Source organism: Balaenoptera physalus (genome assembly GCF_965194825.1).
Source record: "Balaenoptera physalus genome assembly, chromosome: 15".
NCBI lineage: Eukaryota > Metazoa > Chordata > Mammalia > Artiodactyla > Balaenopteridae > Balaenoptera > Balaenoptera physalus.
The window spans coordinates 78,564,521-78,583,423 of NC_138894.1; the positions used below are offsets into that span (position 1 = coordinate 78,564,521).

Below are 18,903 nucleotides of genomic sequence, written 5' to 3' on the forward strand. Positions count from 1 at the left end.
CTTCCACTGCAGGGGCCGCGGGTTCGATACCTGGTTGGGGAACTCAGATCCCACATGCCGCTCAGCACGGCCAAAAAATAAAATAAAATAAAATAAAATACTGGGCACAGAGAGAATCCCAACTCTTTCATGGTAGGACTGCAGGCCTTTTTGCTGTGTTAACTTACATAAGGAAAAATGGGAACAGTTGTTCTGCTGCACTAAGATGAACCCTAGCTGGAAAAGACCTTGTAAACCACATGGTTTTGACTTTAACACCCCCTACCCCGTTCTCCCAACTGCTCTTGTTTATAGCAACTCCCGGGAGCAGTTTTCACTAAAGCCAGAGGAACAGTCCTACTGTGTGTGACATGATCGTGCCCTGCAAATTGCCTGCCAACCTGGGCATAGTGATTCCCTAGACCTAGGACATCCTCCCCTGTCTACCCATATTACGTCTTTCCTCCTTCAAGATTCTTTGCAAAACTGACTGTGGCTTTAAAAACTCCTGGGAAAGCCCAGTCTTGCTGCCCGAGAAGGTGATGCCCCTGGTCCCTAGTCCCATGTGCTAGCCAGTCTCCAAGGCCTGCTCCTGGGAAGCGCAGACCTAGGGAAGCACTGGCTGCCTCTGTTCTAAGATCCCCAACATTTGCTGGTGCTGACCCCCGTGACCTGAGCTGTTCCACTGGCATCACGCTTCTGCCCTGACCTCCCTTCATGGAACCCGCTTCTAGCCTGCTGGTCTCCAGCAGTGCTGATTTCTGTCGTGGTGTGGAAGATGAGAGAATTTCTAGTCTATAGATGACAAGTTGCACCACAAGAGTTGATAAAATTGTCCAGAGGGAGCATATAGAGTGAGAAGAGGACAGAGCAGCAACCTTGGAGACCACAGACATTTCATGGGGACATGGAGAAAGAGAATCATTGAAGGAAACTGTATTAGTCTCCTATTGCTGCCATAATAAATCACCACAATTTAGTGGTCTAAAACAACACAAATTTATTACCTTGCAGTTCTGGAGATCAGAAGTCTAAAATGGGTCTGCAGGGTTGCACTCCTTCTGGACGCTTCCAGAGAAGCATCTGTTTCCTTGACCTTTCTAGCTTCCAGAAGCCACCTACATCCTTTGGCTCTTGGCCCCCTTCCTCCATCTTCATGGCCATCAGAGGAGCATCTCCAAATCTCTTTCTCTCTGTCTCTCATCTTCTGTCTGACTCTGGTCCTCCTGCTTCCCTCTTATAAAGGTCTTTGTGAGTACATGGGGTCCACCTGGATAATCCAGGATAATCTCCTTATCTCAAGATCCTTAACTTAATCATTTCTTCAAAGTACCTTCTGTCATGTAAGGTAACATGCACAGGTTTCAGGCATTAGGATGTGGACATACTTGGGGGACCATTATTCAGCCCACCATAGAAACAAAGAAGGGTGGGCCAGGTGGGAAGAGCTGGGATGACAGGGCCAGGAGGTCAAGGGAGTACGAAGAAGGTGCAATCAACGGGGAGAAATGCCACCAGAGATAGAAACATCAGCTGAAAAATGAGTGAGGAATGGGTTATTTGTGTGGTTTCCACAGATTTCTAACTGCAAAGACAGAAAAGTACTTTTACAATGGAGAGAGCCAGCTGTCACTACCCTAACCTGGGATGGCACTTAGCCTCCATAAAAGTGGGGTACCAGACACTTGTGGTCCTTTTGGGATGCTCAGTGGAGGACCCAGCACTCCCCGTGAAGTGTTATGCCTCAAAGTATTTAACTGCATCCAATCAAACCTTCAAATCTAATTCTAGTCTGCAGGAAGTATAAGGGACAGGAGAGCAAAACGAAGGACACCACAAGGAAATAATCAGACAAACCCAGGCTGTGGGGCATTCTGCAAAGTGGTGACCTGGTCAATGTCATGAAAAACAAAGAGGGGCAGGAGAGGGATTGGAACTGGTTAAGAGACATAAGAGACACAGAAAACAAAGTAAACACATGATCTTTACTGAATCCTGATGGGAAAGACAGCAATACAAGACAATGTGAGGACTATTAGGGAAATTTTAATTTGGACCAAATATTTTTTAAAAATTAGAGAATGATCGTTAGTTTTGTCAGGTAAGCTTAAAGGTACTTTGTGGTCATGTAGAATGTAATTTTGTTGTTTTCTTTTCCTTGGTTGTTTGTTTCTTTCTTTATTTTTACACTGGAAGAGACCTGAACTTATAGTTAGACTAAGGGAAGGAACCAGAAAAAGGGAAAGGGTGGAGACATGGAGAGAGAAATAATGGATTTAAGGAGGTTCCTGAGGAGAAGGGAACCTTTTGGAAGGAAGAAGATGGAAGCAAGTTGAGGGACCCCCAGCTGGCAGCCCCCATTTTCTCAGTGGGCAGAAGAAGGCAAGGCCACCTCTGAGACTGAAGAAGCAGATTCGGGATGGTCCTTGAGGAGAAAACAGATTTGTAGTGACCACTGAGAGGATGAGGGGCAGTGGTCAAAGAATGGATAAGGAGCTGCCCTGAAGGCCCAAATCAAAATTTACAGCACGCATCTGTAGAGGCCCCAAGCCTCGCGTCATGCGGTTTTCTGCAGCGGTTCTCTGAGCAGGCGCATTAGGGCGGAGAAGGCAGAGCTTGGCTGCAGCAGGTGGACATGGAGCATGGCTCCCACGGGTCCGGGAGGGAGGCCGAGAAAGGGAGCCTGAGCCGGAGCTGAACCTGGCAGGGAAGGGAAGGCAGCGGGAGGTGAGGTCTTGATGAGGGATGGGGCGGGGGGATGGTGAGAGAACATGAGGGGAGGACAGAGCCTCGAGGAAGTCACAGCCCCCCAGCTCTACTGGAGGAAGAGAGCCTCAGGGTCCCGCATCACCCCAACATGCCGCAGGAAGCTTCCCTCCCCTCCCAAAGGACTTGACTTCAGGTTGTGGTGCAGTGCAAACACAAAGGCCTGCATGCGAGGACCTGAGATGAAAGCGCAATTTTTTAAAATTCAGGTAAAATTCACAAAACATAAAGTGAACCCTTTTACAGTGCACAATTCAGTGGCATTCAATACATTCACAATGTTTTGCAACTAAAGCAAAACCCCAAAAGGAAACCCACCTCTTAGTCATTAATCAGTCACTTTCCATTCCTCTCCCTCCCAGACCCTGGCAAACACTAATCTGCTTTCTGTCATTATGGATTCACCTATTCTGGATATCTCATCTAAATGGAAATATAACATGTGACCTTCCGGGTTGTTTCCACCTTTTGGCTATTGTGAACAGTGCTGCTATGAACGTTGGTGTACAAGTATTTATTTGAGTATCCATTTTCCGTTCTTTTTGGTATATACCTAGAGAGGATTGCTGAGTCATATGGTAATTCTATATGTTTAACTTTCGGAGGAACCACTAAACTGTTTTCCGCAGTGTCTACACCATTTTACATCTCCGCTAGCAACGTACAAGGGTACCAATTTCTACACATCCTCACCAACATGTCATTTTATAGGATTTTTAAAAATATAGCCATCCTGGTGGGTGTGAAGAGGTATCTCACTGTGGGTTTTTTCCGACTTGCATTTCCCTAACGATTAGTGAAGCTGAGCATCAATTCATGTGCTTTTTGGCCATTTGTGTATCTTCTTGAATGTCTATTCAAGTCCTTTGCCCATTTTGATTGGGTTTTCTTTTTGCTGTTGAGCTGTAAGAGTTTTTCATATATTCTGGTTACTGGACCCTTATCAGATACACAATTTGTAAAAATTTTCTCCCATTCTGTGGTTGTCTTTTCACTTTCCTGACAGTGTTCTTTGATGCACAAAAGTTTTTAATTTTGAAGAAGTCAGATTACCCATATTTTCTTTTGCTCCTTTTGTTTTTATTGTCATATCTAAGAATCCATTGCCAAATTCAAGCTCAGAAAAATACACCCCTATATTTCTTCTAAGAGCTCTATAGGTTTAGCTCTTACATTTAGGTCTTTAATCTATTTTGAGTTAATTTTTATATATGTTGTGAGGTAGGGATGAAAGTACAAACTTTAAATCCGTGATCCTTCATAATAATTTTATTATTTACACTAGGCTAATATATTAGATTGTTTATGTAAAGGACCTTGGCATTCTCAGATTTAATATTTTCAGTTTATCCTCACAGAGTGACCTCAGAAGGTCAGGGCACATGGTCACTGCACTGTCCCTGAGACACACATTTGGACCTCTCAGGCAATAAGGCAGGTGTGCAGAAGCAAATCCCTAAGCAAATAATTGAGCTTAGTTGGTTCTGGCTTCCCCTCATCCCCTGACTTTCCTAGTCCCTCACTGTCATCCCAAGTTCAGATATTCTCATTAAAGACCTGAAAGCATCACTTAAATTTTAAAAATTATACTTTACTGCATATGATGTGCAGGAATGGGATTAGCAAAACCAGGCTTTTTGCTGACAAGTTTTACCATAGCTTCAGTCCTTGGGGTGGTCAAGTACAAGTTGGATAAAGATCCATTAAGGAGGAAGAAAGAAAGAGAGAGAAGGTTCCAGGCTTAGAGAGCTGGAAAGAGCATCTGGCTGAGGGACACCGCTAGCAAAGCCTGCCTCTGAAGCTGAACTCTGAATCTATCGCAATTATCTGACTCAACTTACTTATAAGCACCTCTCCTTATATAATCTCCATTGTCTGCAGTACGGTAATCATTAGTCAACTGCTTTCTTGCTAATACTGTGACTCACTGTGATGGGGAATCTAGGAATTTGCAGGATTCTGAATTTTCAAGGCTGTAGCTAACAAAATGCCTACCCTAGGCCAGGATGTGATGTAGGGACCGCTAGAGCTGGCAGCCACATGCTTCTATGTCTCCCCCGCCGACCCCTGGGGAGATTCCCCTCTGGATGCATTGATGACTGGTTTAGTTTCCATGTACATGTTCTCTTCTAGACTATAGTTATCTTAAACAGGGCAAGTGAAACAGTAACTGAAGCTGTTGCCAGGGCAACATGACAAAAGAATTTACCCTCAGCTACTGTATATGTAATTTATCAAAGGCAGCTGGCTCACAGAGAGAGGAAAGAGGGGAATAGGTTGTTAGTTTTGGTCTTTGAAAGAAGACTTGAAAGACTATCTTCTGGTTAAATCAACTTAAGTAGAACAGGAAAGCAGCTGTGACCTGTGCAATAAACATTCAGAAAAGTCAGGTTGGGAAGGCTAAGAAGGCAAACCTTAAACTTTTTTTTTTTTTTGTCCTGGTGATATTTGTAAAATAGTTGCATGTCAGGGCTTTTAACACCAAGCTGCTTGAAGACCTGGAGCTGAAAGTATTCCCTGAAGGGGAAGGAATAGAGAGAGAGCAAGAAATGGAAGAGAACAACTGGGATATTCAAGTATGTTAGATACATACGAAGCTGGGAGTTCTTGACACACCTGATAGCTCTTCTCTCCCAAAACCATAAGCCCTCATGATAGCAGCCACTTGTACTGAGACCAGTTACATTACAAAGCTTGGACTGAGTTCAATCCACTCTGGGTATCAGTGAGAAGCCAGGCTCATGAAAGATAACCCGCTCGAGGTTACCCAGCTAGGAAAGGGCAGAACTAAGCCAGAAGCCCTGTTTCCTGCTTCCCTGTGATCTTCCCACTTATCTGATCCCTCTGTCCTGTGAACATCAGTTTATTCTGTCTTCGAAAGAAGCACAATCTGGACAGCTTTCAAAGTATGCCCCATGGAGTCAGGGGCCAAGCTTTGACGGCACTGGGTACCCCCTGCTCTCAAAGAAATACCTCCCTCTCTATTTTTACATCTATTGGGGCCTCACCTAAACTTATTTAAGGGAAAAATCATTTTTAAAAGTCAGAAACCAAATAGGAATGGATCGTAAGAATGCTGACCCGGAGGTTCTACACCCCCTCCCCACCATTCCCACTTCCAAAGCCCCTTGGGCCTCCTTACCGAGTTGGTGCCAAGGATCTGCAGGTTGGGCTTCTCAGACTCAAGCAGCTTGGCCACCATCTTGAGGAAACTCTCCACGAAGAGGTTGATGCTCTGGCAGTGGCAGGCCATGAGCAGCTGGTCCAGCGCCTCCATGGCGATGCACACGTACCTGGGGAAAGCAGCACCATTGCCATCACTCAGCCTCACGCCTGTTCCGCCCCCACTGCATGACTGGGGCGATCTAGATGGCAGTGCAGTGACCACCTGGGCAGCAGCCAGCTAACGCAGCTCTTCCCCAGGTTGCTGATGACTGGACAGTTGTTCCAACAAGTGCTCGCTCCAGCCCAGCCCTGAGAAGCAGAATGAAGCAGAGCTGGAAGGGAGCCTAGAGATGAATTCATCCAGCCCCTTATTTTATGAATAACATGAACATGAGGACAGACGAGGTATACCATTTCATGAGGAAATACAAGCAGAAAGAATTGATGCCCAGAAGAGCAGCTTCTGAACTCAAACCCAGTGAGGTCAGAGAATTACTCAGTCAAAGTCAAGACGTGTTTGTTGACACTGTCCTCGTCAGTGCAGGGGTGTAAGGATGAAGAAGTCCTTTAACTTAAGGAGTCTAGAGTGGGAGGGATAAGATAAATACACAGATATCTCCTCTAAAGGGAAAATAAGAAATGTTACCAAAAAAATGACATCCCACGAGGGTTCCAAAGAAGGAAAGAGGCTCTAGTGGGGAGGAAGCAAAGAACTTAATGAAGAAAGTTTATGAAGAATCTGAAATGGGCCTGAGGACCAGCCAACTGCAAATGTTAAGGAACATAAAATTGCAATTTTTGTATTTGAAGACCTCAGGAGTTCTATAATGAAGTACTACTCAAACAATATGGTTGACAGAGTTACCATGTTTGGATGACACTCAGCTTGCCCAGGGAGCATTTTTACCTCATGGAGAATAAGACAGACACAGAATGAAAATTCTTTTCTCCTTATGAAGAAGGTGCTCTGTGTCAATTCTAAGTCTCTAACTACTTAATTATTCTAAAGACTAAAACCCGAGTGAATGTTTTCACAAACTAGGAACACACGACTTCCAATGGTGAAGAGCTGCCCATCCCATTTTTTGACAACCAAATGAACACCTCTTTATATTTCAAGCAAACCCTAATAACCTCTATCCTTTATTCACGATTCTACTTTTAGAAGCAGCAAAAACGAGAGCTGAACCTTCTCCTACCTGCCAGCCCTTCAACCACATGAAAACAACAATCTCATTTACCATGTTCTTATCTTCTCCATGCTAAAAATACCCAGCCCTGGGAATTCCCTGGTGATCCAGTGGTTAGGACTCTGCGCTTTCACTGCTGATGGCCCTGGATCAATCCCTGGTTGGGGAACTAAGACTCCCACAAGCCTTGCAGCACGGCCAAAAAAATAAAATAAAATAAAAAATAAAAATGCCCAATCCTTTCCAGACTAGCCTTTGCAGGACAACCCCCAATTACTGTCTTCTTCAATGCCTCTCTTAAATCCCAAGAAAAAGGTCACAAATCAAATTCCTACTGAGAATCAGGAATACACATCTAAGCTCAAACCCAACATTCGTTCCACGATAGTGACATAATGAGCATATGGTCAGGTAAGGCACATCATGAAAGATACATCCCCTACTTACCAAACATTTGCATTCTAAAGAAAGCAAGGCAGACATTCATAGAGAAAGGTTATCTTTTAACTTCTAATAAGGGAGACTTTGCAAAACTATTCTGGTTAAAATCTTTACAGTTTTCATTAAGGAGTTAGGTGTCTGGGGCAGAATGCTAAATGTCTCCCCTGGAATCTATTTTTGCCCTTTTCACTAGTCATTTAGAAGTTTAGCTGAGCTGTGGCTGCTCGCTGGGAACATTTCCCAGCCTCTCCTGCTGCTAGGTGAGGCCGCATGACTTACATGTTGCCATTAAAATGAGAGGGAGTGATGCAAGCAACGTCAGCGCTGCTTGCTTAAAAGACAGGATTATCCTCCGGGTCCTCTCTTCCCTCTTCCTGCTGGCTGCAGAGTGGCAGCAAATGGATGGCCAGAGGTGAAAGCCCCGGATGACCTCACGGAGCAGAGCCCACCAACCCAGACTGGACTATTGCATGAGAGAGAGAAAAAATATTTCCATATTGCTGGAGCCACTGTATTTTCAAGTCTCTTTATACCCTAAATAACACAAGTGTCTGATTATCAGGTTTAGGAGTGCTTTAGAAACTTGAGGGCACAAATAAAAGTGAATCCTGAGCAATCCAAAGCAACTCAAGGCACTGCCCTCACAGGAAAGAGAAGTAAGGGCTGCACATGACTCCGTCCTGCAAGAGGGGAGATCAGGCAGACTCCAGGTACTCGGAGTGTGGCTCGTGTGCCCATTACAGGGTGGTGATCCCTCTACTCATAGAGCCATGTGCAACACAGGAAGTACTTCCTGACGCAAACAAAATGCAAGCAAGGTAGAGTGAGTGGAGAACTCCAAACCTACCTGGGTGCTAAGGAGTCAGCCTGATGCCTCTTAAGTCAAAGCAAGTAGCAAAAGTCCTCCTTTTAAGAAGCTGCCTAGAGGGACTTCCCTGGTGGTCCCGTGGTTAAGAATCCGCCTTCCAATGCAGGGCACACTGGTTCGATCCCTGGTCGGGTAACTAAGATCCCACGTACTGCAGGCAACTAAGCCCTCACACTGCAGCTACTGAGCCCACGTGCCACAACAAAAGACCCTGCGTGCCATAACGAAGATCCCGTGTGCCACAACTAAGACCCGAAGCAGCCAAAAAAAAAAATACAAATTAAAAAAAAAAAAAAAAAAGAAGCTGCCTAGTGTCAGGTTTATATGCCTTGTATATAACAGGGGATGAATTAAAAGATTTATTCTTTATGTTTTGATCCAAATCATATCTCTTTGAAGGTTAGGCAGATAGTACAAAACTCTTGATTAGCTAGTCTTGTTTTTGTTTTAAAACAGAGTTTGGTTAAATAAAAAGAATGCACAGGAAGCATGACTATAGGATGATTTCTGAAGATACTACAAAACCACAACACAAAGCTCCACAAAGCTCTCGTGGCAGCCATTCAGTTTCAGACATTGTGTATCTGAACTGCCTCACACATGAGCCAGCTTTGCAAATCTATGTGTATAAAAGTAACAGCAGTCATGACATTTTCTAAATGTCCTTTTTTAAAGACATCAGTCACCATTTCTTCAGTACCCTTGCCCTAACTTCTTTACCAAACAACCATAAGTAAAACAGCCTCTCTACTCTGAAATTTTCCTTCTCACTTTTGTAAAATGTTTATTTCTTTTATCTATATGAACTGAGTCAGCTATTATTATTGTTTAATATTATTAAATTAAAATATTATTAAATATCATCAAATAGCTGTCTCTGGGCACATTCACAAATGGATCTGGTCATGCTCTTATCTACAGAGTGTCTTTCAAATACAAAGGCAGCATTGGGTGTTTGGGCTCCTTTGGTGAACTAGAGCCACGTCCCTCCTGCTCTGGAGGGCCCGCCGGTCCTCAATAGCCTTGCCCTTCACAGGATGTCACAGCCACAGTTCAGGATACCTGTCGTGCCTTGCAGACCCAGGCCTGGCATGTTCCGGGTCCACTGTATAGGCCGTGAAGCAGACTGATTCCTGCAGGGTTGGGGAAGCAGCCTGGGCCGGGGCCCTTCCAAAGGGACAGGTTTTCCCTGCAGAGAAACCTGGACACATTCTGGCAACCAAACATGGCGGATGGGAAATGGGAGCAGGCAGCATGGAATTCTCTTCTTCTACGAATCATCCCAGCATCCTTCTGCATGAAGGGTTTCACCATTATTTTATAGAGTTTAAATGAGGGAAAGGAAGGGGCGGAGTGGGGTTTGGCAAGAGAAGAAACCAGAAGGCCTCCCAAACCCCAGAGCTTAGATTGCTGCTTTTCCCTTTCCTGTAAAAAAATTCCCAGAAAATCCTGATAAGGAAAACCATCCTTTGCTAGCCAGAAAAAAAAAAAAAAATTGGCTACTGACCAGGAGTGGAAATTTTGATGGAAAGTGAAAATTATGGTAGAAGTGAAACAGAAAAGTAAGAAAGTTTAAGGCCTAGTTCTCTGAATACACACTCCTTCAATCCCCATCTTTGATCCCAACACTAAGGATGGAAGGATTATAATTGCGAACTTGAACTTTTCAAAGTATCTTAGAAGATTAGAAGTCAATGGGCTTTGGAACCTCCTGCTCGCTGTGTTGGTCCTATCTTATCATAACCTTCCTGGGTACATCTTATCCATTAAGTCTATACTTTCAAAGGGAATACAGCACGGGCTTCTCAGGGTAATGTCCACTTAACAGGACTGGGGCCAAATAGGTTAGTCTCAGCAGAGATCTGTTCTGGGCTTGGTATCCTGAAAGGAGTCCAGTGTAAATAGGTCTGAGAAACTGGTCTGGGCTTCCCTGGTGGTGCAGTGGTTAAGAATCTGCCTGCCAATGTGGGGGACACGGGTTCAAGCCCTGGTCCGGGAAGATCCCACATGCCGCGGAGCAACTAAGCCCATGCGCCACAACTACTGAGCCTGCGCTCTAGAGCCCGCGAGCCACAACTACTGAAGCCCGCACGCCTAGGGCCCGTGCTCCACAACAAGAGAAGCCACCGCAATGAGAAGCCTGTGCACCACAATGAAGGGTAGCCCCCGCTCGCTGCAACTAGAGAAGCCCGTGCGCAGCAACGAAGACCCAACACAGCCAAAAATAAATAAATTAATTAATTAAATTAAAAAAAAAAAAAAAGAAACTGGCCTGACTGGGTAGTTGGAACAGGATGGGGAAGAAAGGAGCTGGTGAGGACTAGCCCACCACAGGGGCCCAAGGGAGAAGGCAAGAGCAGGGCACGGACCACAGCAGCAGGTGATGACCAAGGATCTTGGATCCACTAGTAGGGCTTCCCAGTAGGTGAAGAAGGCAGAACTCAAGGAATCTGGGATGGATTGGGGTTCACAGGCAGCACCTGAGGTCAGGAGAGGCTACTCAGCAGGTTATAACAACAGGAACTCAGGGTCATGGGCCAACCAAAGCAGAAGCTGAGTTATAACAAGTGAGGAAAATACATAGGGAGCCTGGTGCTTAGGAGTGAGGCAGGAAATACCTTGAATTGAATTCCAGAACAGGCAGCTGCTGCTGCTTGAACACCTTCCACTCAGTCAGGAGTGGGCTTAGGAGCCTCCAGGAAAGGAGGAACTGGCAGTCAAAGTCTGAGAACCAGACTTGGTTGGAGAGGAAAGCAGATCTAGGGTCAGAGATGGGAACCAGCACACAGAGAGAGGGGGCAGCTTTAGCAGGGCCAGTCATTGCCCAAGAATCACTCAAAGAGCCTTGACAAAGAACCTCTTATTCTAGGCAGTCTGAAAGTATTTAGTCATGTCCCCACTGCTGGACAGAAACTTCTGGGTTTTAGGAGCCGGAAGTAGGGGTTGACCTCAGCCAAGGGAGGGAAGGATGAACCTCCTCATCTAGTAGGAACCTGTGACATCTCTGTCTGAAGGGTCAGCTCCATCCTCCAACCAGGTTCAGGGTCCTTCTGGGGACAGTGTATCTCTTGGGAGCCCCACCAGGTCAGTTCCAAGGTCAGTCTCCACAGGGAGTAGCCCACCCCTCTTTGGCATGGGCGTCTCCATCCTCCAGGCACTGGGGAACCTGACAGATTCTAATGTGGCCTTCTGAACATGGTCATTGTCAGCTGACCCTGAATCTCACCCAGCACCGCCGTTACCTCCCTTGCTCTCCAGTTTCTAGGGGTGTTCTAGCAGTTGGGCTGAACTGGAAGGAGAAAAATATGAAGAATTCTCACTTTTTGCTGCTCTGCACATCACTGCCCATTATGGCCCACACTGAGGAGCAATACCTTGAAATTCATATCTTATCCTCTCTCTGCCCACATTTGGTTATCACCCTTGATGCTAAACACATACGAGCAGAGGAGGGTGGATCTGCCACTGGGTCCAACACCCAAGGTTCACGTCCACATGGTCAAACCATAAACACAGACACCTGCATGATGGTAGGGAGACAGCTCCTCGGACTGTCTGCAGGTAAATATTTCGCTCTTCCAAAGCTGCCATCAGTGATTAGGACAATGATGATGAATGTGGCATTGGGTAAGGAAAGACGGGGAGGGAGAGGAGAGAGAACAGGAGAACAGATCTAACAGATTTTTCTTCTCCGAATGTTTGTGATTAGAGCCCCCAGTGAGGCCGTCAAGGCTTTAAATACTTAGATGCTGCAATGGCTATTTTTAACAGAACGATACCAATTTTGAGTTGCAGTTCTAAGGGCAGTGGAATGTTTCTAAGTGGCTCTGCTGGCTACAGGACATTTTTTACTGAGAGAACCATCGCTGCAGAGAGGGCAGGAAAAATTAGTATTAAATGTTTAATGGTATTGCTTGCATATTAGTTTCAGGTTCAGTCTAGGATAAAGTCATTTTTACTTGCTTGAGCCTGCTTTATAAAATGTCAAGGCGATTTATATAATCAGCATGTTCATTATATTCATGCCCTTTTTCCTGAGCGTGTAACCTAATTTTATTACAGAAAGGGATCATAGAAATGAATTGTTTCCGGTCTTGCTTTTATACCAGGGATAGCTTGATGTAAGCGGGCTGGTGGCTCCTGTGGAGGTGTGGACCTCTATACGCTGTCAGCACAATGCAGATCTTTACACTCTGGTTCTCACTCCACCTTCCTCACCAGGAGGAAGGGACCTTGGAGGGTGATGGGGCTGATGGATGGTAGTAGTGGGGGAAAGACCGTCCAGGGGAGAGATCACTGCAAAGGCTCAGAGGCCAGAAAGCCAGGGGGGATCGTCAGCTAGTCCATCTGGAATGGGTTTAGAGCAGCTGTGGCAGCTGTGGCAGGTGTGGCTGGGTTAAAGGTAAGTTGGGGGCAGGTAGTGGAGGAGCCCAGAAATCAAGCTGAGACCTTGGATTGTACGCTAAAGAAGCCAGGGAAGTATAGCTTGGTCTGTGTCTTGAAGATCATAGTGTTGATCTGGAAGGGCCAGTACAGGAAAGATGGGAAGGAGGGAGACAATTTTCAAGGCCACTGCCATAATCTGGAGCCTGCATCAGGAGAAAGGTAGGAGCAGAGGAAAGTAGAGGAAGGACATAAAAGGCTTCATAGAGAACAGAACCAATGGGACTTAGGAACAGCTGCTCTAGATCTACCCTTCCCTTTGCTCCAACAGCCGTGCCACCAGGGACATCTTAAAGCTCTCTTTACATCCAGCCCCACTCCAGATTGTGGCATGACGGTAGCGTAAAAAACATGGTATGTCCTGCCACTGACTTTTTTCATTGAAGAAGTAATACATGCTCAATAGAGAATATTTAGGAAACACAAAAATGTAGATAGAAACCAAAAACCCCAGCCACATTGTTCACAAAATATTAAGAGTACTCAATATTTTGGCATATTTATTTTTACTGTATTTTCCAGGCATTGAGATTTGTTATTGTTTTTAACTTGATTTAAATACTGTGTATATAAGTATGTATTCTATTTTTCATTTACTTATGGCATTTTCCATATTATGTGGAAAGTATGTTTATAAACATCATTTTTATTGACTAGGTAACATTTCCTGAAGCAATAAACACCATAATTTACTATTCTCCTCTAGTTGGGCATTTAAGTTACTTCCATCTTTTCAATATTATAAAAATTACCATAATGAACATCTCTGTATGTAAAGTTAGACTATAGATAAGATTGATAAGGTGGGATAGATGAATAGAAATGGAATTACTGGATCAAAGGGCATAAGTGTTTTTGAAGCTCTTGACATATATTTCAAAATTACTTTCTAGAAAGCTTCAACCAATTTGCACTCATTCTAGAAAAGTATGAAAATGCCTCTCATTTTGCCATCCCTGGGTTAACAATGGAAATTATATATACTTTTTTAAAAAAAATCAATTTGATAAGTGAAGGTGGTATCTTAGTATTTCAATCTACATATTTGGCTGTTAAATCTATTGATCAGGGACTTCCCTGGTGGCGCAGTGGTTAAGAATCCGCCTGCCAATGCAGGCGACACGGGTTCGAGCCCTGGTCTGGGAAGGTCCCACATGCGGTGGAGCAACTAAGCCCATGCGCCACAACTACTGAGCCTGCGCTCTAGAGCTTGCAAGCCACAACTACTGAGCCCACATGCCACAACTACTGAAGCCTGTGCGCCTAAAGCCTGTGCTCCACAACAGAAGAAGCCACCGCAATGAGAAGCCCGCATACTGCAACAAAGAGTAGCCCCCGCTTGCCACAACTAGAGAAAGCCCGCACGCAGCAACAAAGACCCCATACAGCCAAAAATAAATAAAATTAACTAATTAATTTTTAAAAAAATCTATTGATCAGTCATTTTCTTTAAGATTCCTCTCTCTTCTAAATGCAGCAAGTCCTTCCCTCCTAGAAGATAGATAAATACTTCACTTAAGTGTATTTTTTTTTTAATCAAGTTACATAACTTTTTTTTTCTAATATTTATTTATTTATTTGGCTGCGTTGGGTCTTTGCTGCGGCACTCAGGATCTTCGTTGTGCCATGTGGGATTTTTCGCTGCAGCGCGTGGGCTTCTCTCTAGTTGTGGCGCGCGGGTTCCAGACTGCGTGGGCTCTGTAGTTTGCGGCATGCTGGCTCTCTAGTTGAGGAGCATGAGCTCAGTAGTTGTGGCACACGGGCTTAGTTGCCCTGTGCCATGTGGGATCTTAGTTTCCCCACCAGGGATCGAACCCACGTCTCCTGCATTGGAAGGCAGATTCTTTACCACTGGACCACCAGGGAAGTCCCTAAGTGTTTTTTTAAGGGACAAATTACCCCTAACCTTGCTTTCCCACTAGAATGTAGATGGTTCCTCCTTGCTTTTTTAAAAAAAATTTATTTATTTTTGGCCACACCACACAGCAGGCGGGATCTTAGTTCCCCCGCCAGGGATGGAATCCGTGCCCCCTGCAGTGGTAGGGCGGCGTCTTAACCACTGGACCACCAGGGAAGTCCCTCCTTGCTTTTTAAGAGAGTAAGCTGAATGAGGCAGGATGGGTTTGATGAGAATAACGGCACATTCTGTGTTCAGTGGTGTATGAGGGCTTCTGGATAGAGACATGGGGGTAAATGGAGGTTAACAGAGGTGCTCCTAGGAAGCCAACACCCGCTTCTTCCCAAATCTTGGCAACAGCATCACATTTTACCCTTTGGAAAAGCACAGGGAACCCACTCCTCACTCCCAGTCCCCATCTTCTCAGGCTGTTCAACAATCCAGTCTATTATCATTTCTTAAAAGGACGCTGGGACTTCCCTGGTGGCGCAGTGGTTGAGAATCCGCCTGCCAATACAGGAGACACAGGTTCCATCCCTGGTCCGGGAAGACCCCACATGTCGCAGAGCAACTAAGCCCGTGCACCACAACTACTGAGCCTGCGCTCTAGAGCCCGCGAGCCACAACTCCTGAGCCTGCGTGCCACAGCTACTGAAGCCCGTGCACCTAGAGCCCGCATTCCAAAACCAGAGAAGCCATCACAAGGAGAAGCTCGTGCACCGCAACGAAGAGTAGCCCCTGCTCACAGCAACTAGAGAAAACCCGTGCACATCAACGAAGACCCAAAGCAGCCAAAAATAAATAAATAAAAGGACCCTATGTTTTGCCCTGAAAATGTATAGTTTCTGCAAATCTCTCTCCACCCTCCCATACTACTTACCCATATCGATGACGACCCACGTCACGGATGAGCCTCTCAGAGAGGTAGGCGCCAATGCGATCGAGCTTTTCCGGAGCTGACAGGGCGTAGAAGGTCAGCTTCTCCATGTTGGTCTTCACCAGGCCATCCTGTAAAAGACAGATCATCCTCACTGTGGCCATGCGATGGCTAGAAGAGTTCAAGTCTAAAGGTAAATGGTCATTCAACTTAATCAACATTTAGCAGAGTGCCAATCATGTATGCGACACACACATGTGGGTTTTGGGGATCTAGAGATGATTAAAACATAGACCCTGCTCTCCAGGAACTCACAACTTCACCCAAAGTGTGCTAGCTATAAGCAAAAATAGTCAGTGATATAAATGTACATATGTGTGTGCATGTGTACACTATATGTATTTACATATGTATATGTGTATGTACATGAAAGTATATATGTGTGTGTGTATATGTGTGTATATGAATGGATGACAAGTCTTCAATGAAAGCAATGCAGAATTAAAACGTATTGGATATCCAACATCGAGACATGAACAGGAAGAAGGCAGCTCTGCAGCTTTCAGGGAATTGTCCAGAGGGTGCTGGAAATGTGACCGTCCACTGCCTATCAAGAAGAGGTCATTGATTTCCAGAAAAGAAGTCAAGTACGTCAGACCCTTTCCGAAACCACATAACCCATAATGCAGCCTGACCGTAGAGTGGCAGCTTGGAAACCAAGAAGCCAGGTGTCCCCTGTGCCCACCTGACACCTGGCAGATACCAGAGGGAGCGTGGAGAAGACATGAGCTCCAGAGCCAAAACCCAAGAAGGGAAATTCTCACACCTGACAACAGGGAAATAGTACCATTCAGAGTTAGTGGCTCAAGGAACTATCACCCAGAGAGACATGAGTGAAGAAAATGCTCAGCAGTGGCCAGAAGCACCGAGCACACCAAGACACACTTCCAGAGCCCTCTACAGATCCTGCCTTCAGAGGGGTCCAAAGCTCCTCAGCCTTCAGGCTCCCAGCTGCCTCTGGTCACCGATGGGGCCGTGGCCGTGGTTTCGGTGTGTCTGAGTGAGCCCCGGGGCCTGCCTTCCCTCGGAGCAGCCCCCAGGGCCCTGGATGGGGTGAGGTGGTGAGAGGCGTGCTGGCGGCAGGAGACGTGACCCACCTCGGGATCCTCAGGGAAGATGTTGTCCACCAGCCTTTTGTACCTGGGGCGCAGGGCACCGCAGCAGCCGCACACACCTGCAACGGCAACGAGAAACACCGGGGAGCTAAGCCTCCTGGTTAGGCTGAGGGGTCCATGTTGGGCAGTTTGTGAGAAACCAGACCCAGGCTGGAACAGAAGGGTCCCTCCCTTAGAGCGCCAGGGCCTCGGTCCTTCCCACTGCTTCCCCAGCCCCAGCCCCACTCCAAGACGTCTGCCTTTTCCGCTGGGTGTCTTTGCTTGGAAATCAGGCATAGGTGCCAGCCGACCAGCACCTGTTCAGGAAGCCAAGCCATAGAACACACACGTGTGCACACATGTGTACACACATGCACACACACGCACGAACACACACTCCCCCACACCCACTCTCACACCCATACACACTCACACCCACACCCCCCACACACACTCACTCCCACACACGCACGCACACACACACCCCACCCCCACACACAACCACACCCACTCAGACCCACTCACACTCCCACACACCTCACACACCCACACACATTCACTATCACACACACTCACACTCACCCACACACACATACACACACTCTCACACACACCCCACCCCCACACACAACCACACCCACACCCACACACTCCCCCACCCCCCACACACACACCCACACTCCCCCACACACTCACACACCCACACACACTCCCACACACACCCACTCTCTCACACACACCCACACACACTCACACACACACACTCACACTCTCTCTCTCTCACACACACACACACACACACACACACACACACACACACACTCTCTCTCTCTCTCTGGGACAAGACTATAAAACTGTCTCCTGCAGCCCAAGACTCTTCCCCAGTGTCCTGGAAGATGGACACATCTTCCATCTTCGCTTGGAAGAGCGGTTGCTGCACCTACCCTGCCCCCTCGCTTGATCCCCACTTCTGTTCTACTCTGGTCCTCAATCTCTTTTACCATCCTCTCTCTTGGGGCCATTTCCATTATAGAATGTTATGTGAAACTATGATAAATTAACACTGACATTAATTATTAACATTTGAAAATGCATCTTTAATGCAGCGTGACTGCAGTGTTTGAAAGCCTTGGTGTTTGAGAGTTGGAGGGCTTCGGGGGGCCACCAGTCGGTGGTTCTCACCACTAGCCCTCCCCCACCCCAGGAGGTTCTCACTAGTCTGGGGCAAAATGATAAAAACTAAGAATAATGTACTACGTTTTCAGAAAGCTGAAGACTGACATGAGCTCCCTCTTTGTATTTTGGTGCTGTGAAATGACAGTGTTAGGAAATCAGTGATAATAAAACAAACCTTGGGAAAATAAAAAGTTGATGAGTCTAGGTCCCACCGTAAAAAAATTTCAGTTGGAACCACTGATCTCCTCCCTTCCTCCTGACACAGACGCCTCCCCTGGCACATCCCAGCCACACCCTCCCTGCATTGGGGAGGGGAGAGGATGGCAGGGAAGGGCCTGGGAAAGTACTCCCCCAGCAAAAAATAATTGCCTCCTCATTCTACCAATTAACGCTTAAATCTGTTTGTACAAATGCTTTACTTGAAATGCAAATGTGCCCTGGAAGGATCAAGCCTATGGGTCATTCAGAAAAGAATGAATTACTTTAGTGGGAATTACTTAAATCACACAAAGAGCCACAAAGAGCTTTACAGCGGCGAGCACGGCGCCTCTCCGGGACCAGGATGGGGAGGGCGTGAGGGCGGCACCACCAGGAGGAGAAAGGAACCGCGATCTGGGCTCCAGGGGAGACTTGGTTGTTAGGGGATGGGCGTGTCCTTGGAGAAGCCAAGGGGCACCCTGAGGACAGGATATCAGATTTGCGATATCCAGGCACTACTGGGATCCCTGTGTGCCCCCAGCCTCCCACCACCCCCGGGCACAGGGAGGATTGTGGACCTAATCCTCGGCTGCAAACCGGACTCTGGGTTCGGTCTCTCTGGGCTGGGCTGGCACTGGCGTCTCCCTATCTCCTCTCTGCCTCTGCCTGGGAGAAGGTGTCCGGGCTCCAGCTGGCTGGCATCCAGGGCTATTTCTTGTGACAGGACAGGTCCCTGGGGCCCCTGGCCT

The 18,903-nt window shown here is 46.5% G+C and overlaps 1 protein-coding gene and 1 long non-coding RNA gene across 5 annotated transcripts in view; one reads left to right on the forward strand and one right to left on the reverse strand.

The window, feature by feature from the left end:
* LOC309644114 overlaps nucleotides 1-18,903 on the forward strand; it is a 139,523-nt gene that overhangs the window by 91,356 nt on the left and 29,264 nt on the right. The gene's annotated exons all lie outside the window — the stretch shown is intronic.
* The window catches only part of EFR3B (EFR3 homolog B), a 92,233-nt gene that overhangs the window by 38,716 nt on the left and 34,614 nt on the right, over nucleotides 1-18,903 (reverse strand). For 3 of the 4 annotated variants that reach the window (XM_082427467.1, XM_082427466.1, XM_082427464.1), the window contains exons 2-4: nucleotides 16,784-16,860; nucleotides 15,630-15,757; nucleotides 5,888-6,038 (exon numbers count right to left, since the gene is read on the reverse strand). In XM_082427467.1, the coding sequence (XP_082283593.1) occupies nucleotides 5,888-6,038; nucleotides 15,630-15,757; nucleotides 16,784-16,860 (356 nt within the window). The remainder of the gene's footprint in view (nucleotides 1-5,887; nucleotides 6,039-15,629; nucleotides 15,758-16,783; nucleotides 16,861-18,903) is intronic. The other variant, XM_082427465.1, reaches the window with a different exon arrangement.